The 27,447-nt window shown below is 41.6% G+C and overlaps 1 protein-coding gene across 2 annotated transcripts; it reads right to left on the bottom strand.

The window, feature by feature from the left end:
* Positions 1-2,644: 2,644 nt before the first annotated feature.
* On the bottom strand, positions 2,645-26,131 carry LOC112240700 (T-box transcription factor 15). 2 transcript variants are annotated; one of them, XM_024408958.1, is made up of 8 exons: positions 25,645-26,131; positions 17,559-17,766; positions 14,398-14,499; positions 9,839-10,022; positions 8,042-8,209; positions 7,660-7,724; positions 6,172-6,269; positions 2,645-4,745 (listed from the first exon to the last, which is right to left on the bottom strand). In XM_024408958.1, exons 1-8 carry the CDS (start codon positions 25,844-25,846, stop codon positions 3,919-3,921), a joined length of 1,854 nt encoding a protein of 617 aa, XP_024264726.1. In that variant the 5' UTR covers positions 25,847-26,131; the 3' UTR covers positions 2,645-3,918. The 2 variants fall into 2 exon arrangements, with proteins under 2 accessions (XP_024264726.1, XP_024264732.1); XM_024408964.1 differs by having other exon boundaries at positions 9,851-10,022.
* Between the last annotated feature and the right edge of the window lie 1,316 nt (positions 26,132-27,447).

Here is a 27,447-nt window from a genome sequence, read left to right as displayed (position 1 = left end):
GCAGGCCACCCGCCACAGGAGACCCCCGGCCGGACCGCTTCCATCTGGGCCCTCAGGTTGATCAGAAAAACCTGCCTCGGGGGTGATGGTATCTCAAACATCTCGTTTCCCTCCAGAAGGGGAAAAAAAGCATTTTAAGTATTTCCTTTTGACCTATGCGTCCACATTTCAGAGAGTGTGTGTGTGTGTGTGTGTGTGTGTGTGTGTGTGTGTGTGTGTGTGTGTGTGTGTGTGTGTGTGTGTGTGTGTGTGTGTGTGTGTGTGTGTGTGTGTGTGTGTGTGTGTGTGTGTGTGTGTGTGTGTGCGTGTGTGTGTGCGTGCGTGTGATACTTCATACTGACATATGACCTGCTCAATGCTGTTTTTCTCACACAGAGCAAGGGGAAACCATGAATCACCTCCAGTTGGATCCAGAACACATTCTCTCCTCCTCCTCTCCTCCATGCATGTGGACTAAAAAGCAGAAATAGAGAGGAATTATTTTCTCATACCTATACAAGAGGTGTCTATCCAGAAAATCAGGAACACAATGACTAAAGGAATACGCTTTTGCGTATTGCATAGTTCTTAAGTCAAATTTGATAGCTGGCTGTAAATTCCTATATAAAACAATGAAATAAAAAAGTATTTCAAAAGGGTGTCAAAACATTGCATGTATGTGCAATAAAAACGCATGCAGTTGGCAATAAATCAACGTGTTGCTTTAGTTGAAAACTCAGGGTTCAGATATACATCCTGTGTTACTCTCAAAATACCTTCAAGATGTAAAATAAAAAAGGTATGCAAGGTATTTGAAGGAATTGGAATCTTGGTTGTAACACACAGGTGATTTAATGTTGTAATGCACTTGTCAGTTGTAAAGCATCACATTGAGATAGTGAATCTCCTGACAGTTAGTATGATCGGCCAACGCTTAGGAATCCACGGCAAATAGGAGTATAAACACAAGAGGGCAATAGTTTACCAGAAATCGTATCTTATATGGTGATACACACAACGAGCGGTCCAGCCTATCAAAAGAAAACAGCCCCCTAGTCCCCAGTCAAAGTGACGTTTTTCATACCTTTTTCTGCACAGGTCCAATAATGGTCAGAATCAGTCAGAATCCTGCCCAGTAAGGTTCCCTGGGGACAGATATCACGTTTGGGAATCTGTAAAATGTCTGAAATCTGCTCAAAGAGAAAGATCAATGACCGCAGAGAGGATTATGGAACAGATACCTTCCAGTAAACATGCTGTCACTCAAAATGAGTGCCCAGCAATAGGCACTGGAACCCTCTCAACTTTGTCAGAGCGTCTCATAAAATATCCAACCTGTCAGAAGTTTGTTGGGAATCTTAAATTGTTCCAGTTTCATATTTTGCTATATGGCAGGCATATACATCTATTAACCAATCAATCGGATTGGTTGCATATTTTACTGCTAATGAAAGAAGCCAAGATGAAAGGATGTGAGGCTTGTTATTCAAGCTTGTTATTCAAGCCGTTCTGAATCTGGCGCTAGAAGGCAATGTTTTGATACGGTAGTACAGAGCTATAACAGACTCTGCTGTGTATTATATCATATGCTTTGTAGATTTCTACTCTGTGTTATTCCTACCACGTGCGTGCCTTTTCTCTGTAAAGTTGAGGTAATTTTGCAGTGAGGAGAAGTTGATTTTAAATACTGCGGAAAAGATGTTGGGGGATATCAGACAAATAACGTGAATAATTATTGGAAATAATGTCCAGATATATGGAGTTTTGCCAAATTATGAAATCATTGCTGCTCTCCTCTCCGGTTCATCCACTCATTGCTGTAGTCATGGTTGGAAAACAGGTGTTTCCGATACTGAGCCCTGTCTCCATGGTCCCAGATCCACTTCATTCTCTGATCATGGTTCAGATATGATATTTCATGGTTGGAACCGTACGCATGATAGGAAGTGATTGGGCAGGAACTTTCTCCTCAGAGGACATCCATTACATGCTGATTGGTCTGCTAAATCACTGGGGTCTGCACATGGATCTGTAATGAGGGGCACCGCAGAGCAAGAATAGAATCATCGTAAATACTGTATGGTTTCTCTCTCTCTCTCTCTCTCTCTCTCTCTCAAGTGATTACGAGCTGCATTCCTCTGAAACAGGTGGCATATTTATGTCCAGTCGTCCACAACAATAGTTACATCATGCACATTCCTTTTCTCTCTGGTAGGCAGAACCTGCAGGACTGCCTGTTTTTTTTCCCTATTTCAGTTTGATAGATGTGATGAGTCATTGGTTCAAACCAACCAGGGCAGATGTGTTTACAGGACCTTGGGATAATAAATAAGACCATTCTTGGATACTTTTTGTAAAACACACAATATGCTAGTATATCTTTCTTCATCTTTACTGTTCCATACATGCATAGTTAGAGTATTGCAGATTTCTGATGATAAAGCCACAGTCAGTAAGATTTCCTGTTATTTAAACTAATTAAATAAACCCCATGGATGTTGAATAATATGATACCAAATGGTAGAATATCATTGTAATTGCTAGTAAGTGATTTGAATAAGAAAATGTCAGAGGATGCTCTATTCTTTGTGTTTTTGTTAGTGGTCCACTCTGATGGTACGCGCATCTTATAGTGACGGCTGTAAATGAATCAAAACCATGGAAATGAATTCAAATGTTTATTGAACATTACTGTGCTTGGCACCTGTATGTACATTTTTTTTGAATGCCTTTCTAAAGAATATTTTTGATATTTCTCTTTTTTCCACACATTTGTCTTCATGATAGATTGGCCAATATAATAGCATTATTGCTTGGCACTTAAATACGCTTATCTACAACACACCAAAACATACTTTAATTACTCTGTTCTCCTATTGTATATTTAAAACATTTCACACAACAATTTTAAAGCGTATGGTTTTTACTTGCATTCACCATCTTATATATGCTTTTTAAAAGGTAATCCACTCAAAATTGTGAAGCCATTCCAGTCTGTGAGGAAAGGAATTGATAAGATTGTGGTGATTTCACTGTATATTCAGTGTCCCCTTGAACAGAGCCTCTCATCCAGCATGTCCACTGAGAGATGCAGGGCCAACAACTGGGCCCCTGTCAGACACACATAGTTCATCCCTCACCCTGACCTGTAGGTCTTTGACTTCATCCCTCACCCTGACCTGTAGGTTTTTGACTTCATCCCTCACCCTGACCTGTAGGTCTTTGACTTCATCCCTCCAGTATGTGCTGTATTATATTATGTTCACCCTTTGTCCATCCATCATCCTCCCTTCATCACCTCTGAGTGGCCAGAGGGAAAACCATATTGATCAGGCACTGTTAATATCCACAACCCAGTTCTCTCCCTATGTTGCCACAATGCTATAGAATAATGTTGCATAACTGTCCTGTTACAACTAGAGATGTGGAAGTGGAGGGGAAGTTTCTGGATCTCACGAAGCCCCTGTCACATCATGTCCGGGGCTGGATATAATCCAGAGGCTGTCATTACTATTGCACCATCACAAATTCATGGGTTCACTCCTGAGAATCCCTGCACAGTAAGAGTATATGGGCCCCTCTCCTTCACGGATCCCTCTGTGTGTCCCCAATAATGGGGTTAGTGTTCTGAACAGTTTACTGAGAGAGTCAGGTATACGGTTTCACTTTGCCTTTTTAACACTATTGTGGCAATTAAATAACAGTTTCATTCCGTTGAATAAAGCCTGTTGGGGAGAAATTCAAAACAACAAGCATCATGAGATGAAAAGGCATTTTTTTGAAAGGTTAACTTTGTACACTACCTCAGTATTACAAACGCTAAATGTAAAATGACTCAACATCAATAGCACATCTGAGATAACAGATTTATCGTAGAAGAAACATAACTTGTTGAAATAATGGGACAGCGAAAATGGGTCAGAAGTGAGATCCTAGTTTTTACACGATGTGCATAGACATTTGAGAGGAGGAGCCATACTGCCGGCCATCACAGGAGCCTGCCCCCTGCTGGCCAGTGGAGGGATTGCCGATCATGTGCATGCTGTCCATGCCACCGTTGGACAGGTACTGGCGCTCGGCAAATGCCCCGGCAGGGGAAGAGGAACACAGGAGGCCGCCCTGGGGCTTCTCGGGGCTGGTAGCCAGACGAGGGGAGGTGGGGAAGTTGTATCCATACAGGTTGTAGGGGTTGTGGAGTGAGAAGGCGTTGTAGGACCCCTGTTGCACATGGTGGTGGCCCCCGCTGAACATGTGGGCAGATGAAGGGGAGGAGCCAGAGGAGGAAGAGCCAGAAGCGGAGCTAGAGCCCGCCTGCATCACATACTGCAGCTGGGAGGCCGGGAACGAGGTCAACTGACCTCCATAGGCATCCATCTTTCCGCCAGCACTTCCACTGCTGCCACTGGACAGAGAGCCATGGCCGCCCCCCTGCATTCCCGCAGCAATCAGGGAGGAAGTCCTCTGGGGCAGGAAGGATTCAGACTGCTGGGTGGAGGCCACAGTGCCCCCTGCTGCCTGGAGGCGTCCGTAGGAGCTGTCAGCCAGGCCCCCGTAGCCCTGTAGGGCCGCCATGTTGCTGCGGGCGCAGGCCGGGTACTCAGACAACCCCATGCTGCACAACTGGCTCTCCCTGCAGCCCACATTGAAGGTGTTGGGGGCCAGGTGGAAGGTAGGCGGTGAGCAGGAGGGGGACAGGAGGTGGGCTGCACCAGAAGGGGAGGGGGTTCCTGTGCTGGAGGTGGTGGGAGAGGTGCCCGTGCTTCCTCCTAAAAAACACACAGAGACACACACACACACACAACGCAAAGACAGTGAGACAGAACCAGCACTACAGAGTGAAACATCAACACAAACACTGGCCAACAATCACACTCTGACAATATCTCTCATTTCAGCCTTTCGCCGCCAGAATGTCTCCTTCCAGCAACTGCTGCCGTTTGATCTTAACCGGTGAAATAAGAGAAGCATCTTAATTCACATGTATTAAAGAATTCGATATTACACTTACTTGTAAATTGAAGCTGATTCCACCACCTCGACTTGCTCAACATCTGATTTTAAGGGCTAATTGCATGACCGCATTACTTCTTTTAAATTGTACTCTTTATGGGATCTTAAACCCTCTCATAAATAACAGTAATTGTTTCTGAGCATAAATGTGGCTTCAGTTTGGTACATTACATGTCGGGTCAACAGAGCTCTGAGCTTGTCCCTTTTCTCAAAGAATCATGCATTCATAATTTAGACATGTATGACCGTAAAAATAAAAAAACTCATCTTGGCAAAGGTTAACATGCAATAAGTCAAGCTTTTGGAGCCAACCGATCGCTGTGGGATATCACTCACATATTTCTTTATTAATGAGAATTTGGGCCGCATTCACTAAAATTCCATTTGAAACCAGCTAAAGAAAAAAAACACTGCATAACTAACTAATTCAGGATTCTCTCTTGGCCAGAGTTTTGATTCTGACTGCGCCATAATATGCCTTTGATAATACAGCTGTTCTGTTCAGCTCAGTTTTGCAAGTTTCTGTTGGTAAGGAGAGGAAGATATCACAGTGATGTCATGTTTTCCTTTCTGGTCGTCAGGGGTTAGAGCAGCGTTAGTGTTGCTGAGGGGAACGGTTGATTACCCCACTGGAAGGCCGTCTGGTGGAGCTGGGGGATGGGGGAGGGGTGCTCAGTCCTTACGGCGTGCCCAAAGTTCATCAGAGGCGTGAGGACTTTAATTAACGTCTAATTGGTTTGGAGGAGTTTGTGATAACAAACAGATGTCGACACAGACAAAATACTGAGTGACGTAACGTCATCATGACCTCGGAGAAAGGAGTGCTGAAGAAATCGTCTTGCTTTAAGCATCGGGGGCCTGTGATACGAGCCATGAGTAGACACTGGGCTGTGCTCGCTGGGGAGAGACGCATGAGACTTTCACTGATACCGCTCACGTCACAAAGCCGTCCAAAAGCCACAGGGGTCATTTAATTATTTTATTGTTAAGGTCCTGCAGAATGTGAAAAGTTCAGTACATTCCAAGTCAGACGGACATGCCAAAAGTGATGACCAGTGATGACCAGACTGATGAAGGACATAGATAATTGATGTGTTGGGAAAGGAAAGGAAAAGGTATGCAGTGACAGTGAGAGAGTGTAGATGGGAGATTAGGACATAGTTTGAATACAGTTTTACACACCTTGCTGTTTCTGCATGTTGGTGAAGTCCTCAAACGTGAGTGTCCTCACAGGCGGTCTCCAGAACGCATAGGTCTCCATGATCGCCTCCAGACCAGTCCTGTGTGAGAGAGAGAACGAGAGACTGAAACAGTGGAAGAAAAAAAAAAGAGAGTCAGTGTTGGGTACATAAAACATAACAAGGGCGGGGCAAGAGAAAGAGGAAGGAAGAGTTGTGACGGGAAAACAGATAGTCAAAAGAACAAGAGAGGCACATAGCGAAAGGAGGGAGTGTAAGTATGAGTGAGAGAGGTTGGAAAGAGAGAGGCAGAGAAGGAGAAGTGGAGTCAGACGGAGGAAACTGGAGCCATTAAAAGGAGCAGGTTTTTACTGTGAACATAAATCTGGGTGACATTTCATCTTGAACACGGTTCTCCTTCCTGCGTGATTTACTCCTGTGTGCCCTGCTGAGCCATATCCCAGGGAAACGAGGGCCTGTTCCGACCATGTTATTTTAGGGCCAGTAACTCCCGGGCCATTCCAGCTCGTTAGCGCACTACGCTAATCACACTGGCCCTGGCCATCAGTACGCTCATTCATAGTGCTCAGGATCAAAACCCAACAAATAAGCTATGCCCTGTTTTACCTCATAAAGTAATGTGTCACCAGCCAAAATCCAATTGATGACATAATCATAATTTAATGCCTGAGATGGATCTGTATTAACATATAAATACATAGAGAACCAACTCAGTAGGTAATTGTACAATTTAGCTTGTGTAATATGTCCCTGTTTTTATTGATTTCAGATCGCTATAATGTGGCATTACTCTGCACAGTTTAACAGTGATGGGGTAAATTACTTCCATGAGCAGAGTTAGGATATGTAAAGATAAATACATTTTCTGTCTATAAATATCCTATTCCTGCATAATATTTTAATCTGTAGTTTTCTGCAATGAAATTCTAATGCTAGTTCATAAACCCGGCACTCTATTGTTTGAAAAATGAAAAAAGATGTCTCAAATATCTGTGCCGAAAATGTGCTCCAGATGGGAGGGGAGCTTTCATGTGCTAAGGGTCTGGTTCAGTATTTCCCCCGCTATATATGATAATTCAGACAGACAGACAGACAGACACACACACACACACACACACACACATACACACACAGACACACAGACACACAGACACACAGACACAGAGAGAGAGAGAGGCACACAGAGAGAGAGAGGCACACAGAGAGAGAGGCAGACAGAGAAAAGGAGGGAAAGAGAGAGAGCCCTACCCAAAACATGTGGTTCTATCTCAGATGTAATGGGGTTTTCTTGGCAGGGGAGAGAGTGACTGATTTTATATGGAGCAGCATATGGGATTAGGAGGTATCTCCAGGGGATTATTTCCATATTAAAGGCCACGTTGGAGAAAATGAAAGATTTGCGCCACACAGCATGGCGAACGCTGAATCATGCTGCATTACACGGACCTCGGGTTACTGGGGAAATATATACCTGTTTCTGCCTGAATCCCGAAATCCTTTAGCAAATGGGTTGCGGTCGATCTTTAGTCTTGTTATCTTCAGGAAAGAAAAACATTACAATCAAAACACATAACATAGCGATGACCGATGTACATGTTGGAGAGGGAAAACATGTTGGAGAGGGATTTTTTTTATTGAAGAGGGACCTAATGAATGTATGAATGAAGAAAGAATTTCATGAAAATCTGAATTTGAGTTAATAATATTAATAATTGGTCATTTTCCATTCATAAATTGAATTGATGTTCACTTCCAGAAATGAAAATGAATTGATCCTAAGCCTGGTGCAGATAGACCCATTGAGTGGCAACATACCATTGTAGCAACAAAGAGAAAGGTGTCTGGTCTCAGACCTGTTGGTTCTGGTAGGCGGTGACAGTGGTGAAGACAGTCTCAGGGAAACTGAAGGTCTTCACTCCCTCTCCGCTGGGAACAGGCTTGGTGGGGGACAGGTCACTGCTGAAGTCCTTCCTGATCACATGGACACGAGGCTGGTACTTATGCATGGAGTGGAGGATGATCTGAAACCACAGCGAGATCGTAATGGTTACATTCTCTGTGTGTGTGTGTGTGTGTGTGTGTGTGTGTGTGTGTGTGTGTGTGTGTGTGTGTGTGTGTGTGTGTGTGTGTGTGTGTGTGTGTGTGTGTGTGTGTGTGTGTGTGTGTGTGTGTGTGTGTGTGTGTGTCTGTGTGTGTGTGTGTGTGTGTGTGTGTGTGTGTGTGTGTGTGTGTGTGTGTGTGTGTGTGTGTGTGTGTGTGTGTGTATGTGTGTGTATGTGTGTGTATGTGTGTAAGCAAGTCTGAATTCATATCAGAGCTATATAATTAAGAGGAACATGAGTCCACACTTCTAATGAGAGAGGTGGTGAGGTAAGTATTTAACACCAGAGAGCAGAGCCGAGGAGTCAGGTTACGACGGCCCAGCCTTCCCTCCGGCTCTCTGTCTGCTCTTGATTACAGCCCGAGTGAGAAAGCCTCCTTGGAGCCGCAGACAACTAAGGGGGTCATTTCAAACAGAGATTGGGGAAACAGTACTGAATAACAGTGACAGTAAATGTAATTTCTAGCCAGGGCCCCCCCATCACCTTCCCCTTGCCCCCCTGCTCGGCTCACGGGACCCTGCAGTTATGACCAAGGGTTCTGAGTCCTGCCTGGGCCTGAGTCAGGTCAACCCTGCCCCCGTCAAACGTACACACACTGAGCTCACAACAACACAGAGCAGCCAAGGGTATTATCTGACAGATCTCTTGTCAAAACAATACATGTTGTAATGTCCCTGACAGCCTTCTGTAGCAATGCAGTGACTTCAGCGACATATTTATATCTAATTTATGAATCACAACCAAAAGCCAATCAGCTTGAAAAATCAGCAGCAAATGAAACAGATGATTAATAACCAATAGCCACCGCTGTTGATGGAGAGGTTTGATAGTAGTCGGAGGAAGAAGAGAAGAGAGATGGGTCAGATACCAGCCTATCTGCGGTGAGGTTTCCCACACAGGAAGTTACAAAGTTAATTTCCTCTCGCCTCCAGGCCTCCAGGAGAACAAAGGCCTTATAACGAGGCTGTGGGAGAGGAAAAAGGGGCCTTGACTGACTACCCTCAAAATACGCACCCACTGCTGCATCTGTTATTACATTTGTCAGAAGAACGGAGCTGCGATAGAATCAGCTGGCCGGGTGGAAAACAGGCCCACATTGAGGACCAGGGTGTGCCAGTCTACCAGCGCCGCACTGGCATCCCTAAATCAGGACCACAATGGAGAAATGGGTATGCACCGGCTTCTGACTGTTTCAACAACTTGGTAATCAAACCAATCTGGCCTGTAACAGCACTGAGCTCATGTCATGTGGAGATCAATCATGTGCCATAACTACATCACGACCAATCTACTGTTTCAGTATCAGTCGATTAAGGCCAAAGTAGCAAAAACAGTCTCTCTTCTTCTCTAAGAATAGTCTCATCTATACATGGGTGGGGTGAAATAAATTCCCCTGTTATAATGTGAAGCACTTTGAGGAATACTGAAACAGTACACTTACATCTTTATATTAGTGTACAAGTGTAACAGTGTTCAAGTGTACAGGTGTAACAGTGTACAGGTGTAGGAGGGATGCAAGAGTTGGTATGTCAAGTTAAGCCGGCTCACCGGCTCACTCACATGGCCCTGGTCGTCCAGCTCATTGTTGGTGAGTTTGAGTTTGTCGAAGCTGACCACCTGCCTCATCCAGGTGTCTCCAGAGGCCAGGGAGTCTGGGTGGATGTAGACCCGCGGGGGCACGGGGGAGTCCGCGTTCCCCGCCACCATCCACTTGGAGCTGTGGTACACATACCTGGATGACACACACACAGTGACAGATGTATCAGCACCAAACCACATTTCATTTTCAGTTTTTTTCAACAGGTTTTGCATGTTATTGGGAAGCATTGAAGTCTTGGACATCATGTGTCATGTGTTTCAGATGCAGGGCTTGTTCACAATAGAGACATCAAATATCCCCACACACTACATATGCTTTTAATGACATATTACCAATTAAGCTTAGTCATAACATTTTATGTTGGATTGTAAGTTACGGTACAATTTGGCTGCCCCGCCCACCATAGAGCATTCCCCTCACTGACTGGCTGACTGACTGTAGCACGAGGGGGATTCCAGTCCACTGTAGCCCCAGGCACAGCTGTTTGCCTTTAGTTCTGGCCATGTGCACAGTTGAAAGTGCTTACTTGCAACGCCTCTGCCAAAGTCATCATTCAGCGGTAAAACATGGACAAAACTCTAATTTGGCCTCTTTGTTATTACACAACCCTCTAGTCTCTCTCTCTCTCATATGCACACACACAGCCTTAACCCCCCTGTACACACCTACAAACACTCTCTCCACACACACACACACACACACACACACACACAGACCCGACCCCAGACCAAACACACACACAGAATGCCAGGCGTTTGTGTAATTTCCTGTTTGGAGTGCTGTTTAGGGTTAAGCTCGGTGTAGCAGGGAAAGTGTTAAGGAAGAGAGAAACCTTAGCCCCAAACAGGACTGGAAATTTGATTAGTCCCCTTTCATCTTCCATAAATCTGCCATCTGGCTCCAGCACAATCAATAAAGATCTGACTTTATGTGACACCCTTTGGACAGATGGGGGGGGAGCATGCACGCCTCCTCATCCAACACCACACTTCCTATACACACACACACACAGACCACCGACACAACATATGTATGCATGCAACTCATCAAACAGATATATACTTTTATGGACAAACAGAAATTCAGACTGACACACACTTGCCAAACCCAGACTGGAAATTGGGTTACCTTACTGACAGAGTAAATATTACTATTACATTACCCTACAGGGTTGAGTTCATCAAGTCAAGTCTTCGTATGTAAACATGTGTTTTCGTGTGTGTGTGTGTGTGTGTGTGCGTGCGTGCGTACGTGCGTGTGTGTGCGTTCACATATTGCGGACAAAGTCAATTTTAAGAGCTTGACATTGCTGGTCTGTGTGCGCAATGTGATTCAAACTTAAGACTTACCAACTGTCCACATAAAGGACACTTAATATATAGAGATTTAAAGAGCCCAGAATAAACAAGAAGTTCCTAAAGAGAGGCAGAGAGCCTAAGTAAAGCAAGTAACGACTGTATTTCCAGACCCCCTCTATGAGAACTATGAGACATTCCAGTGACAGCTCGGAGCTCAGCTTACAAAGCCCTGTGGTAAAGTCCCGAGCCGGGATGAAAATCCTATTTAATTTTACAAGATCTTTTGGCTTCTAAAAATCTTCCATGATATTTTGGTTCTCTAGAGCGTTCACTCTAAGGCAAATGCTTCAGTCAGTGAGAGAGCCAGGGTTCTACAGTGCTTCAATTAAAAAATGTAAATAAACAACATAGGAATAGAATACATAATGTTTAACTACTGAAAATGCATTGTTAAAGTGGTTCTTCAGTCTTCCGTTCAAGAAAGCCAAGTTCTGTTTATCAAATAAAACTTAAACATAGTAAAAATGTCTGTAACAATAATATCATTAATGCTTGTTATTGATATATAAACTGAAAATGTACTCTGTGTTCAATATGAGATAAAATAAAACAAAGGCATGGTAACCCATCTGTAGCGCTGTTATAACGTTATTGCAACTATGACACTGCCGTTTTGTCTGTCGCTCTGACACTGCGTCCTGAGATGGCTGAGATAACTTACATATATAAAACTAGTATTCCACCACTGTCAAATAGGTTTACAATAAAAATATGCTTTGCCATTTACACAGTGAATAAAGCTATCAATTTGATGGTCTCACTTGAACCATAAACATGATAAATACTTTTCATTCTCCTCTGGTGTCCTTCTCTGGAGCGCCAGACATTGTGTTCTATGCCAGAAATTCATTCAGATACTTTAACTGGAGATATCCATCATAAAAACCTATCCCCAAGATGGACATACAGTAAAGGCCATTGTTTCAGGTTCCATTCAGATTTATGTGTATATCTGCATTTCTTATCACCATGTGAAATGATCTGTGCATGTTTTTTTTTTTTCAACCACTCTCCATCTTAAAATACACAACAACAATTTATCAATAGTAGGCTATTTCATCCAAGATGGGGGCGGAGACTAGTTTGGTTTGACTGAATTAGAACATCAATCTCAGACATGGCGAGTGTCATGTCCCATTAACGTGTTGTATTTAATGAACAGTGCCTTCAGAAAGTATTCACACACCGTGACTTTTTCCAAATGTTGCTGTGTTACAGCCTGAATTTAAAATGGATAACATTGAGATGTTTTGTCACTGGCCTATGTAACCGGTGTGAAATGGCTAGCTAGTTAGCGGGGTGCGCGCTAATAGGGTTTCAATCGGTGACGTCACTCGCTCTGAGACCTTGAAGTAGTTGTTCCCCTTGCTCTGCAAGGGCCGCGGCTTTTGTGGAGCGATGGGTAACGGTGCTTCGTGGGTGACTGTTATTGATGTGTGCAGAGGGTCCCTGGTTTGAGACAAGGTAGGGGCGAGGAGAGGGACGGAAGCAAAACTCTTACACCTACACACAATACCCCATAATGTAAAAGTGGAATACTTATTTGAGGAATTTTTACAAATGAATTTGTAATTTTTTTTTTAAATGTCTTGAGTCAATACATGTTCAACCCATTTGTTATGGCAAGTCTAAATATGTTCAGGAGTAAAGATGTGCTTAACAAGTCACATATTAAGTTGCATGGACTCACTCTGTGTGCAATAATAGTGTTTAACATGATTTTCGAATGACTACCTCATCTCTGTACCCCACATATACAATTATCTGTAAGGTTCCTCAGTCAAGCAGTGAATTTCAAACAGATTCAACCACAAAGACCAGGGAGGTTTTGCAATGGCTCGCAAAGAAGGGCACCTGTTCGTCGATGGGTAAAATTTTAAAAAGCAGACATTGAATATCCCTTTGAGCATGGTGAAGTTATTAATTACACTTTGGATGGTATATCAATACACTCAGTCACCACAAAGATACAGGCGTCCTTCCTAACTCAGTTGCCGGAGAGGAAGGAAACTGCTCCGGGATTTCACCATGAGGCCAATGGTGACTTTAAAAAAGTTACAGAGTTTAATGGCTGTGATAGGAGAAAACTGAGGATGGATCAACAACCTTGTAGTTACGCCATAATACTAACCTAATTGACAGAGTGAAAAGAAGGAAGCATGTACAGAATTAAAATATTCCAAAACATGCAACCTGTTTACAACAAGGCACTAAAGTACAGTAATACTGCAAAAAATCTGGCAAAGCAATTCACTTTTTGTCCTGAGTACAAAGTGTTATGTTTTGGGAAAATACAATACAATACATTACTGAGTACCACTCTCCATATTTCCAAGCATACTGGTGGCTGTATCATGTTATGGGTATGCTTGTAATCATTAAGGATGCGGAGTTTTTCAGGATAAAAATAAATGGAATGGCGCTAAGCACAGGAAAAGTCCTAGAGGAAGACCTGATTCAGTCTGCTTTCCACCAGACACTGGGAGATGAATTCACTTTTCACCAGGACAATAACCTAAAACACAAGGCCAAATCTACACTGGAATTGCTTACCAAGAAGACAGTGAACAACAAGACTGAGTTGCCAAGTTAAAGTTTTTACTTAAATCTACTTGAAAATCTATGGCAAGACCTGAAAATGCTTGTCTAGAAATTATCACCAACCAATTCCACAGAGCTTGAAGAATTTTGAAAAGAACTATGGGCAAATGTTGTATAATCCAGGTTTGGAAAGCTCTTAGAGATCTACCCAGAAAGACTCACAGTTGTAATCACTGCCAAATGTGCTTCTACAAAGTATTGACTCAGGGGTATGAATAGTTATTAAGTAAATGAGATATTTCTGTATTTCATTTTCAATAAATGAGTTACAATTTCTAAAAACATGTTTTCACTTTGTCATTGTAGGGTATTGTGTGTAGATGGGTGTGACTTTTCTTTTTATTTAATCCATTTTGAATTCAGGCTGTAAAACAACTAAAAGTCAAGGTGTATTAATACTTTCTGAAGACACTGTATGTGTACATCACTGTGGATACATCATTGTACACACCCATGTGAATGGGGAAGTTAGGAAATTAGTTGGGAAGTTAGGAAATGTTTGGAAGCGCTAAGAAGTGTGAGCATACCTTAAGAAGATAGGAGCATACCTGTATCTCTTATTGTCCACAGGAACAATGTCCATGGCTATGTAATACTGCTGATGGGGGTCAAGACCCACGATCTTTACTCTCATTGCAGGGAACATCCGCCTATGAGAGGACAGAGAGAGGGAGAGAGAGAGAGTGTGTGATATTAGCAAACTAGCTTGCAAAGTTTAATATTGGATTATGAGTATCAGCAATAAAAAGGGGGAAAGAAACCCTGCACCATGCAGACATTAAGTATAATTAATGCAGACATTAGGTATAATGTCACTTGAAATACATTCTAGTGCACCACTGGGCAAATCACTGAGAAAATTCACAACACCCAAGAGAGAGACAAGGTTTGAAGTTAGACCAATGTTTTGCCAGTCATATGAGGTCATTTTCACCCCTCATCCCATCATAACAGGGCCTAGATGCACAACTTTATGATAATTCATTAAAATGTCTATCAAAGTTCCATGTCTTCATTAAATAAATATTATTCTGATTTAAGAAAGTAGGTCATTTCACCATCAAAGAAGATTGAAACTGTCTTAATGCACGAGCTGGCAACAAACTCACTCTTCCTTGACAATGTGTACCCAATCATGAGACGTTTTTTTGTTGTTATTCGACACAAATCAAACCAGGAAAATAAGTTTAGAACGCAAACAGACGCCATATTAAAAGCAGGACTGCATACACAGAGACATTTACAAGTTAATTCCTCATTGTACACTTCAAAAGCTGCATTTTTATTTCATTTAAACGCCATACATCTTTTCCCTCATAATGAGAAAAGAGGGCTGTTTTCTTACTTCCTTCCTCCTCTGAATTTATAGGCTTATTATTAGCAAAGCCATGAAATACACGCAGCCAGTCCTGTAAACTCTAGGCCTACTGCATTGAAACAGGGACTGATTATATTCATGGGGCGATTAACAACGTAAATCTGATTCATGAATATCATAAAAACAACGTTGATCATATATTGTTTGGGTAAATCTGATTTACGGGTTAGCTGTCAAATTAGCGTACATGTATTATTAACATAAGAGCAAACCGGAAAATACAACTTTACAACTTCACAGTACAACTTTAGAATATTATGAAATTTGATATTGGCCTAGGCCTACCAAAAGAAAATTCAACACGCAAACAACGTGGTCCTTGCCATTTCTCCATAAAAACATGTAGACTAATTGGCCAGCTTCAAATAAATAAAGTTCGACAAAAATAATCAGTGGATATCTAGTTTAACGAAATGGAAAGCATTTTCAAATGAGAAGGGAAATATGCGCATCCCTATGTTAGGCCATTGAACATTCCGCTCTGCCCTCGCTCTCCTCTAATGCATGTTACATAGTCAGAGGAATTATCATATGTTTAATAAATGTGATTAATATCATAATATTTTTTGTTGTTAAAATTAATATCGTACTATCTTCTGTTGTTAAAAGTAGTAGGTCTATATTAGCCTATACTAGCCTAGACTAGATGGGGACAAATCTAAAGGTTTGATGCTGATGTTTTTACTGGGCCTCTATTTCTCCTTAATTGACATTAAATGTTAGCATAAAACATAAGTAATATTTCTGATCCATAAAAAAAATGAAATCTATATATATGTATTTTGTTTCAAATATGTTTTATTAAACACACAAGAATGGTGTATAGGTATACAAGACAGCTATACAATTTTTATCTAAACATAAAAGAGCATACAGGAACAACAAGACCCAGAGTGCTGGGTGCAAAACAAATAATACAAAACACGACATACAACAAACAAAGACATGTAGAAAGAAAGAAGGTAGAGAGGGTAGATGCCCCCCCCCCCTCTCTGAACTCAAAACAGGGTGCTGTATTGGCCTTAAAGGAGTAGGTCACTATTTTAGAACTTGATGTTAGATGGTTCCTCACCCTGAAAATAAGAGAAACTGTAATCCATGGTTCAGTTATCGTTAAACCACTACAAACTTCAGCTAACTTTAGCCACCACAAGCTAACAATCAATGGAAGTGATGTGGGCATGTGAGCATGTTTTTTTATGGCCAAATCACCTTTAAGAAACATCAAACCAAACATGGAGTTGAGTTTAATTGATTTCAGGTGATTTGGACATTTTTTTTTTAAATTAAACATACTCAGATTCTCCATCACTTCCATTGATTGGTGGCTTGTGGTGGCTAAGGTTAGCTGAAGTTTGCAGTGGTAGTTTAAAGAAAACTGAACTGTAAAATCAAGTGGCCTTTGAAACTAAAGTCAGTTATGCCTAGGTAAGATAAGCCTCTTCAACTTCTATCTGCAAATACCCTAATATCGGCAAATACCCTAATAAACAAATATGTAAATAGGTTAATGTATTACAAACTATAGACCTACAGAGGAACATTCTTTCCCAATGTTTTTCATTTGTTTCATGGACGGAATAGTAATACCCTAGACCGCTTTATTTTTAGGCTTACTTTGTGAATAAGTGGACTTCATAAATTTCCTTGACGGCAAAAAAAAATATCAAGCAATAAGTTCCCTTCTCATATTGCTTGATCATAAAATTCAACATGGACGGGAAATACATGGCCTTCCCGGTGAGAGCGCGCAGGGGAAAGGTCTTCCTGAGAACAGTGTAGGTTTAGTTATATGCTCGGTTTAGGTTATAATTGCTACCCAAAAGGGCAAGAAAACCGAAAACATGTTTCAAAGAGATGAATTGGAAACAGTTCCTTTCTTCGCCGGCTATTCTCTGACATCAGCCATGGAATACCCTCACACTTCATGTATGGCCTGTGATTGGATCGGCCCTCGCACGTCCGGAGCCCTTTCCCCCATGTGCAACACATTAGCACCCCTCAAAAACAGGGTTAATTCCCATAGAGGACGGGCATCTTCTGCGCAAAACTAGGCTCGGTGTGCGTGTGTCTGTGTGCGTGTGCGTGTGCGTGTGCGTGCGTGGAAAATGTAGCAATTATAATCCATTTTGCACAGAACTTCATAAACAATTTTTCGTCATCAGAGGCAATGCACCTAGTCGTAAAACCTATAGAAAACTAGGTCATATGCCTAGTCTATCCTATAGTAGGCCAACACAGAACATGTGTTCAGCGCAGCCTATTCCTAGAAGGAAATATATTATCAGATGAGTCCCTTAATAAATCATAAATATGCAGCAGTTGCTTTACCTCCCCGCTTTAGTGATGATCATCTCCGTGCCAATTTCATGGAAGCGCTTCCAGAGGTCTGCGCACTGCAGCTCCACCTGAATCTCCTCCATGGAGGCAGCGGGAGACGGCTCGCAGGCCGCCGGAGCCAGGTCCGTGGGGGAGCCGAAGGAGCACGACGTCCTCTCCGCCAAACCCTCACCGTCTGATCCGGGGCTCGCCTCCGAATCTGTGGAGATTATCAAGATTATGAAAATACAGCCAGAAGTAGAGCCGGGGTTTTAGGAAAATTGGCGTTGAGTATTAATTGACCTGTTTTTATGGTCTCTGGTATTGCCCGTTGAGGCCAAATCACCTGCAGCATGAACTCGAAGAAAGCACCAAAACTGGAGAAAATTGAAATCTGACTAAAACTATTCCACTTACGTTTGAAATGTCATAAAGTATCCAGGGGTATACAAAAAAGCACAAGGGTAAAGCATGCATCAAACGAAATGGGTATTTTTACATGAAAAAAACGCCCACGAACAAAATTTAACAAATATGAAAAATAAACCCAATTGAATGCCATGCCACAGTCAATGAGAGCATAAAAATATAAAGTATGACTAACAGACTCATGCCCATATGAATTTAAGACGTATTATTCAAATAAACATACTCACGAACTACACACTTTAATTCATATTACGATGTATGTAGTCTTATGTCATATATTACTACGCCATATGAAAAGGATCCACGACAAAGTTATAACAAAGTTCTTATATTTTTTCCCATGAAATCTCTAATAGAGGCAACACAATAACATCAATGAAAATGGCAAAAGAAGTGTAGCCTACATAAACAACATGAATTGACAAAATTTCCCAGATTAACTGTTCCAGATCTTAGTTTCCATATAAAGTAATGGAATCCAAAAGGGTTCCAAAATGTCACTTTGGCTGTCGCCATAGGAGAACCCTTTTTTGGTTCCAGGTAGAGTTCTATAGTCTACTGTAAAGTTATGCATTCTATTTCTTAGTAATGTACTGTCTCCTTTGTTTGTGCCAATATAAAATCAAATCCAACCGAATTTTATTAGTCACATGCGCTGAGTACAACAGGTGTGGGTAGACCTTACAGTGAAATGCTTACTAACGAGCCCCTAACCAACAATGCAGTTAAAAAAATAAGGATAAGAATAAGAGATAAAAGTAACAAGTAATTAAAGAGTAGATAGTCTGGGTAGTCATTTGACTAGATGTTCATGAGTCTTACGGCTTGGGGGTAGAAGCTGTTTAGAAGCCTCTTGGAGCTAGACTTGGCGCTCCGGTACCGCTTGCCGTGCGGTAGCAGAGAGAACAGTCTATGACTAGGGAGGCTGGAGTCTTTGACCATTTTTAGGCCCTTCCTCTGACACCGCCTGGTATAGAAGTCCTGGATGGCAGGAAGCTTGTCCCCAATGATGTACTGGGCCATTCACAATACCCTCTGTAGTGCCTTGTGGTCGGAGGCTGAGCAGTTGCCATACCAGGCAGTGATGCAACCAGTGCTCTCGATGGGGCAGCTGTAGAACCTTTTGAGGATCTGAGGGCCCATGCCAAATCTTTTCAGTCTCCTGAGGGGGAATATGTTTTGTTGTGCCTTCTTCGTGACTGTCTTAGTGTGCTTGGACCATGTTAGTTTGTTGGTGATGTGGACACCAAGGAACTTGAAGCTCTCAACCTGCTCCATTGTAGCCCCATCGATGAGAATGGGGGCATAGGCCTCCCGGGTGGTGCAGTGGTTAAGGGCGCTGTACCATCAGAGTCCCTGGGTTCGTGCCCAGGTTCTGTCGTAACCGGCCGCAACCGGGAGGTCCGTGGGGCGACGCACAATTGGCCTAGCGTCGTCCGGGTTAGGGAGGGCTTGGTCGGTAGGGATGTCCTTGTCTCATCGCGCACCAGCGACTCCTGTGGCAGGCCGGGCGCAGTGCGCGCTAACCAAGGTTGCCAGGTGCACGGTGTTCCCTCCGACACATTGGTGCGGCTGGCTTCCGGGTTGGATGCGCGCTGTGTTAAGAAGCAGTGCGGCTTGGTTGGATTGTGTATCGGAGGACGCATGACTTTCAACCTTTGTCTCTCCCGAGCCCGTACGGGAGTTGTAGCGATGAGACAAGATAGTAGCTACTACAACAATTGGATAATACGAAATTGGGGAGAAAAAGGGGGTAAAAAATTCAACAACAAAAACAAAAAAAACAAAAAAAAGAGAATGGGGGCATGCCTGGTCCTTATTTTCCTGTAGTCCACAATCATCTCCTTTGTCTTGATCACGTTGAGGGAGAGTTGTTGTCCTGGCACCACACGGCCAGGTCTCTGACCTCCTCCCCATAGGCGATCTCGTCATTGTCTGTGATCAGGCCAACCACTGTTGTGTCATCGGCAAATTTAATGATGATGTTGGAGTCGTGTCTGGCCGTGCAGTCATGAGTGAACAGGGAGTACAGGAGGGGACTGAGCACGCACCCCTGAGGGGCCCCTGTGTTGACGATCAGCGTGGCGGATGTGTTGTTACCTTAGTCCCAGGGATGTAATATTGTATTATTTATTGAGAGCCCTGACATGAGTAGGTTGCTTTGGAAGGACACACCAGGTAAGCAGGGTTATGCAGATGCAGGACTGCTAAAGACTGGAGTGTGGCCCAGGACTAACCACCAAGTGATCACCAGCCCCAAAACAAGAGACAAGAGCATTGAGTGGAGACATGAAGACACTGCAGGCAGGACAGATACACCACAGAAACTGAGAGAAAGGGATGAGAGGGAGGGAGGGAGAGAGAGAGAGAGAGAGAGAGAGAGAGGGGGGGGGGTGAGAGAGAGGGGGATGAGGGAGAGAGAGAGGGGGGGAGAGAGAGAGAGAGAGGGAGGGGGGGGATTAGAGAGAGGGGGGGATGAGACAGAGAGAGAGAGAGGGATTAGTGAGAGAGGGGGTGAGAGAGTAATAAGAGAGAGAGAGAGAGAACGAGAGAGAGGACGAAAGAGAGCGAGAGAGAGGAAGAAAGAGAGCGAGAGAGAGGTGCAGAGAAAAGGAGTGAGATATTTAAGGGAAAGACTTTTCGTCATCCACTTGAGAGATCCTTTCAGCGTATTGGCGGTGATGATCCTCTCTCTCACACCATGTGTGAGCCGAAGAACAAGGCTGACAGAGTGGCTGTTGATTTGGCCCATACAGCCCCACAGCCATCAGCCACACAGCAGGAGAGGCCAAACCAGATATCTGTGCCTACTCAGAGCAACCATGACAGCCTGGTTGCTGCTGTCATCTCAGGCCTTTGCTGTCATCAAGCTGCGCTGTGTACGTCTACCAGCCTTCAATGAGTCACCACGTTGTCCCTAATATGTCACCAGACCAGTCCCTGTCCACCACAGTTATCCCACTGTCCCCCTACTCACTGACAGCCTGCTCTGTCTCACCCACTATAACCAGTCAGTACAGCTGAGCAACACAAGTGAGAGAAACGACACACATCTATCCCACATTACACAGGATATTGCTGGGTAAAAAGAAATATATCGAGAGAGAAATGGGGAGACAATGAAAGAGACGGAGTGAGAGGAAGAGAGGAACAAATACATATATTTAAGGAAGTAGCACCTTGCTGCAGCTAATAAAGAGAAAGGTAGAAGCAGAGTCAGAAATCTGGCGCTAACCTCAACTGCATGATTAATGCAGACCAACTACAATCATAGACAGTTGTCCAATAAAGACTGCACCAGACTCTACTAAACTATGGAGAACAGCACTCACTTTTTCAAAACCCTATAAACTAACTTGTGGTTAGGCACAGAGAAATCAACTTGTGTTGAACCTCATTAGACGGAGAACATTGATTTTCCCTGTACATCTACCAAGTTTGAAAAAATAACAATAATGATGTCTTCGGTTTGTCACAACAAGAAATCTAGATAGTTTGAATGTGAATTATAACACTTTTATAACACAAAGAATATTATGGATTTTAGCTTCTTATTCTCACACACAAACTCATTCACTATGTAATGATCTAATTTGGAGAAAAAAACATGTTAAGAAACTAACAAATGTGTGTGTGACTATTGAATTGGAACAATGGACTATTCAAAGAGTATGACTAATCTGGTCATTGGTGATCATTACACACTTGCCTTACAAGGTACAGTCCTTCCTATGGAAACAGGTTTATGAATAGAAGATGCATTTAATACAGTTGTAACAGAGTGGGTAAGTAGCAATCTACCAACCATGAAATTGAAGAGTAACCCAATCCACAAGAAGCAGAACCACCTGTTTCTGCCTGAACTTAATTCAGACCCATGTTAGGGAGAGGCAATAAAATAAAGATTTAACCATTTTAATAGCGCACACATCTGTTGTCTTACATTTTGGCTTTTCTTCTCAGAGGCAGAATTTTTTAATTTGAGTCTCTAATATAGAAAATGGTTCTGGGATAATCAGTACCAAGTGACAATTTATATATCATACAGTGTATAATATATTATTATACAGAATAGGAAAACATATTTAAACCACAGAGTTAAATGAAGTATGGACAGAATAAACACAACATCACAAATATATGGTTTAAAATAAAGATTCAACAGTTCGGTGACAGTAGCCTATGCCTGTCTCTTGAAATCCAATGTCACCCCATAGACTGTAAAAATACAAATACAAGTCTAAATTATTATCCATAATATAATTACCGATTCCCTGTGTCAGACATAGATGCTATACAAACCATTTAGTAATAGGCCAGTAATAGGCTTTCTTTAAGATTGAGATTAAAGGCAATCTGCAATATGTTATATATGTGTATTTGTAAATCCACAATGACAGTACTCTGTCTTATTATTACAGGTTTTGTATGTTCTCTCTTCCACACACCCGACAGTGCTGATATTTACATTTCAGGCAAGTAATTTAATATTGATAATAGTCCTTGCTTTGGAGGGGAAATTCTGCAGACAGGCCTACATGTGCTTATCTGAAACTAAGGTCATGTTCGTCATACATGTTGGTTCTCTGGGAAAACACATTGGGATTAATTCAGTTTAAGCTATTGTGTGGTGTACTCACTATTTTTATATATTCTTCCAAGACGTGTCTTTCAATAAGAATGTTATATGACCATGTCGGTTTGAAAGCTTCACATGGAGGCAAAATCATTAAGTAAAAAGCCTAAACCGCACAAACTGACCACAGAGACGAGCTGTTTTCAATGATGGCTGGTCTACGCGTCAACTGGAGGCTAGTCAAGGCTGGATACTCTCACACACTGCCGGCAACGCTGCCAGGAATCTGGCTCATAATGACATGGAGCTCGTCGAGACAACGTGACTTTTCAATTAACAACGACTCCAACTGGAACAGCTCATGTGAAACCGTCGAGGATATATAACCTGTATTTGACTGACTGGCTCGCTGTCCAATTGTCAATGGTAGTACCGATACCCTGCATCTCAGCTGTGAACTAATTTAGTTCGGTTCTCCTCATTTGTGAGGCATCCACCAAATGCCCAACGCTTGGTGGCTGGCGTATTTCAGTCAGCAACCTCTGTGCGCGGGGGTCCAGTAATTTTGCTGAAGGCTTCTCGACCATCCAGGCCTCAACAATGTATTGTAAAATTAAAAATAAATATGTAGATCAGAAAGCCATGCACGTGACGCTAAATGAGTCTACAGTGATTTTAATGAACCAAATAATATATATATATATATATATATATTAATGCAGGCCTATATAGGCCTGCATTAATGATCTAAAAGGGTCTAAAACGTTTTGCATTACAGGCTATACGCCCATATATATATATATATATATATATGGGCATATGCAAAACGTTTTAGACCCGTAATGCAAAACGTTTTAGAACCTTTTAGATCATTAATGCAGGCCTACATATTTGAGAAAAAGCAGGAGGGACTTCGCCTTGTGTCTATAGGCTACAAGACCTATTGTGAATCCAGTTGTAATGGGGATTGTTGGTTTACGTGTCTGTTGAAATTCAATGTAGGCTATAATGAGCTGAGAGGATATCTATCAATTTATATTAGGCCTACGATTCATATCTGAGGCCAGAGGAGGTTAGAATAGGCCAGGTTATGAAATATTTCCATCGTCATGTAGTTAATAAAGTAAGGATACTCAAGCTCGAAGCCTCAAGACTGTGTCATTGTTGTCTGCTTTTGACATCAGTCTCTCCGATTAGATCAATGCAGTGTTCTTCAATTCAAATCTGCTCCAAATCCAACAAAACGTAGAAAATACGATACATTTGTGACATATAAAAGTTTTTCATACAGATTTTGCTGTCTTCGTTAATAATTTAGAACATTCTAGCATTTAAAATGATAGATAGGCCTATCCTAACTTGAATATAATGTGACATGCGCATTGTAGGCCTAGGCCTGCAATAACTTCGACCTATTGAAAATCCTGATAGGCTAAGCTACTTTCTTTTGCTTATTACAACATTTCCAACAAATAAAAAAACGATAATAGATTTTGAAAAGATTTTGAGAATTGCGATTTATGTATATGAAATGTTTTGACAGCAATAAAAAGCCTAGGTGATTCATAGCAGGCCATTAAAATTAGCCTGGGCATTTCAATTTTGGGATTTAGGCATACAAAATTCATAATCATCAATTTGAATTAAATATACATTGATGTACCAATTCTGTTTTAGGCTATTCTTTATACCCACCATTGCTCATATAGGTGAGTGCTACTTGGAGAATGAGGCCCGAGTCTCTACACAATCGCCGTTTTTCCTATAGCGAATACACTGTAAAAATAAATATATTTAAAACGTTACAAAATAATATTATGGCTCAAGAATTGACTGAAAGCTGTGTTGATGTTTTCCTTAGACTTAAAGTAATCCACTGAACACATTTTGAGTAGGCCTATAGGTCAAACGCAGACGGGGGTTGCGAAATAGTTTATATTATTGGAAAAATAAACCAATACAACATAATAATACAAATTGTTTAAACACACGTTTCATTGGCCTATTGTTTCACAAATATGAACAATTATGGCGTCAGACTAGGTCTGTATTTGCTGCACGAAATTGGAATAGAAAATACACACAGGCTAACCATGTGCAAACGACACACACACTCTCTTCACACACACATTGTCTTATATTATATTTGGACTCACCATTTTTTTAAATAAAAAACCCAGATTTGGCTTATTTCTACGATATCTTGTATGCAAAAATGCATGATTTGCATTGAACCACAGAAACGACACTAATTCGTGTAATTTTGCTGCTAATGTAGGCCTATCTCATCTCTGCCAAATATCTCTCTCAATTCAAGACCATCTTAATATGTAAATATTAATTACAATTGATCATGTCTCCACTGGCGTCACCTGTATGGCCAATTGTATTGTATCAATAGAGACTCTCTGGTCACACACTGGTTGAATCAACGTTGTTTGCACGTCATTTCAATGAAATGACATTGAACCAACGTGTAATAGACGTTGAATTGACGTCTGTGCTCAGTGGGAAGGCACACGTGAAATAAATTTTACCCAGCTAGGCCTAGTAGAGAGGGGGCACTGGCCTCACATGCGACCTGTATGTTGTACCAATATGTAGTAATTTGTAAAACAATGGTAAAACTATTTTTAAGGTAACCATTTATGTTATGAATGAATATAGTATCGCAAAAAGAAAATTAACCGTGACCTTCCACGAGAGGCTACTACGTTTTCTGCGTGCTTCTACTGACAGGACAATTAATTTGTTAAAGCAACGGTTCTTATAAAAAATCAAAACTTTGTGGTTAACTTCTTTGATAATTTACACAATGTTAATACACCACTATTAGGCCAACGGTATATAGTTATGTTAAACTACAAACATATATTATTTACGGGCACTATTAGCCTACAGTAGTAGGCTACTATATTATTCCACATTAGTTATCTGAGGAAAAAGTATGACTCGTAATCTTTGAGATGGTGATGAAATGGTTGCCTTTTCTGTATTCCTCTTTTCCATGAAATATAATCCGTAGTTTTGTGATGGAAGCATAACAATATTCAACAACCCCAAAATATGAAGTAATGGTGGTTACGCACTGACCGGGGTCGATATCTAGACAATGTGCAGGGTCATCGCCGTCTCCTAATTGTCCGTTAGTGGCGAGGCTCTCCATAGACAACTCCAGCTCCTTTTCCTCCCAGGCGCGGAGCTTTCTCTTCTTGTTTGACCCGATCAGGGCTTCCACCGAAAAGGCGTGCGCTCTCGAGCTCAGAGCAGCGGCAGATCGCCTCCTGTCACTCATTTTTCCCAAGGCAAATCCACAAGAGGGAAAACAAAAACTCCGTCCAAGCAGTGAGCACAAGGAAAATGCGCACGTCAATGTTTACAACAGTGCAAAGAGTCGACAATGACGAAAGTAATCCAAAAACTATGACTATAAATTATGTTTCAAACCTCTAACGATATGATATGCCATCTCTACGGCGCGTTTGATTGCTCGAAAGTAATGTTATCTATCGCTTTTGTCTCTCCGTCCTGCTTTTCTGCCTCTTCCTTCTTTTCTTTTTGTCCTTCTCCCCGCTCTCTGATTGATACTCACTTCTGGATAACTTTTTTTCCGAAGCGTTAAGTGCAACCCTCTCGTTCACTGTCAAACCTCGCGCGTCCAATGAGAAGCCTAGAAAGAGAGAGAGCCAAAATGTGTCAACCAATTGCAGATGAGAGAAAGAACAACTCCTGGAAGAGGAATCCGAAACTGGACTCTCGTAACTGACCATCCAGCACTAAATCAACATCGTCAGGGATTTATGGAAAAAATAGTACTACATTTATTTGATAAATATCATTCAAAACGTATCATAACCTACTGCACGAGTAGGACTTTATTTTATTTCAAATTTAGCAGATTTAATTAAGTTGTGTGAGAGCTTCATGAACAGCTGAAAATCAGAGCGAGCTCAAAGACCATGACAGGTGGCCTGGTCAGAAGCAAGATTATTTGTTTGAGAGGAGAATCTAGAAGATAATATGTATCCTTACCAAGTTATTGAAACGTTGTATCTATAGCTGTGCACTGTGTACTAGAAGACACTGAAAACAAGGCTTTGATCAGTTTTATTTGCCTCTATTCTTTTCATCCTAAAGCGCGCATGTTGTTGGTAGAGTCGGGGCGCAAGTTGGAGGCCAAATGTTTAAAACTGTTTAGCAAAACCATCTAAATAGCCTATCTAATGAATAACGTTAACACACTCAAAACATAAGTAAAAGTGGTTGGCTTATCATATCTTTTCAAATGGAGAAGATTCGACAAACATAATAGAAATGTTATTATTGAGTTATTACAAGGTTTTTATGGTAGACCTAATCATATTTTCTATTAGACTATAGCCTAATCATTACGTTACAGGATTCTTCAGAAAACCTGAGTGTGCCACTAGAAAAAAAGATACGGGACAAACACGTATTAAATATGTCCTGTATATGGTGGGTTAATGTTGAACGAAGCAGTAATATCTTGTTATGTGGGCCAGCAAAAAAGCATTTGTGCAAACGTTTAATATCAGAGATAAAATAACAGTACACAAAACATCCCATGAATAAACTTACTTATATATCACTTTTATAATTAGGAACGTTTTTAGTTTGAGACCCCTTTACTCTAATCAAACGAGGTTTCCTTGGGCCAAGAAACCCCATGTACAGAAAATAAAAAGTCGCTTGGTAAACCATTCATTTTCAAACAAGCATAACATTTATTTGATTATTATAATTAATGTAGGCTATGTATTGTTGCATGTTTCTGACTACAGATCTGATGATCCTCTAATTAAAAGCGCTGAATAACACATGAAATGAATTATAAAATAATTTTTCTAAAACTAATATCAAAATATAAACAATAGT

The sequence above is a fragment of the Oncorhynchus tshawytscha genome, linkage group LG03 (genome assembly GCF_018296145.1).
Source record: "Oncorhynchus tshawytscha isolate Ot180627B linkage group LG03, Otsh_v2.0, whole genome shotgun sequence".
NCBI lineage: Eukaryota > Metazoa > Chordata > Actinopteri > Salmoniformes > Salmonidae > Oncorhynchus > Oncorhynchus tshawytscha.
Note: the sequence above shows the minus strand (reverse complement) of the source record. Positions and strands in the feature narration are given on the sequence as shown.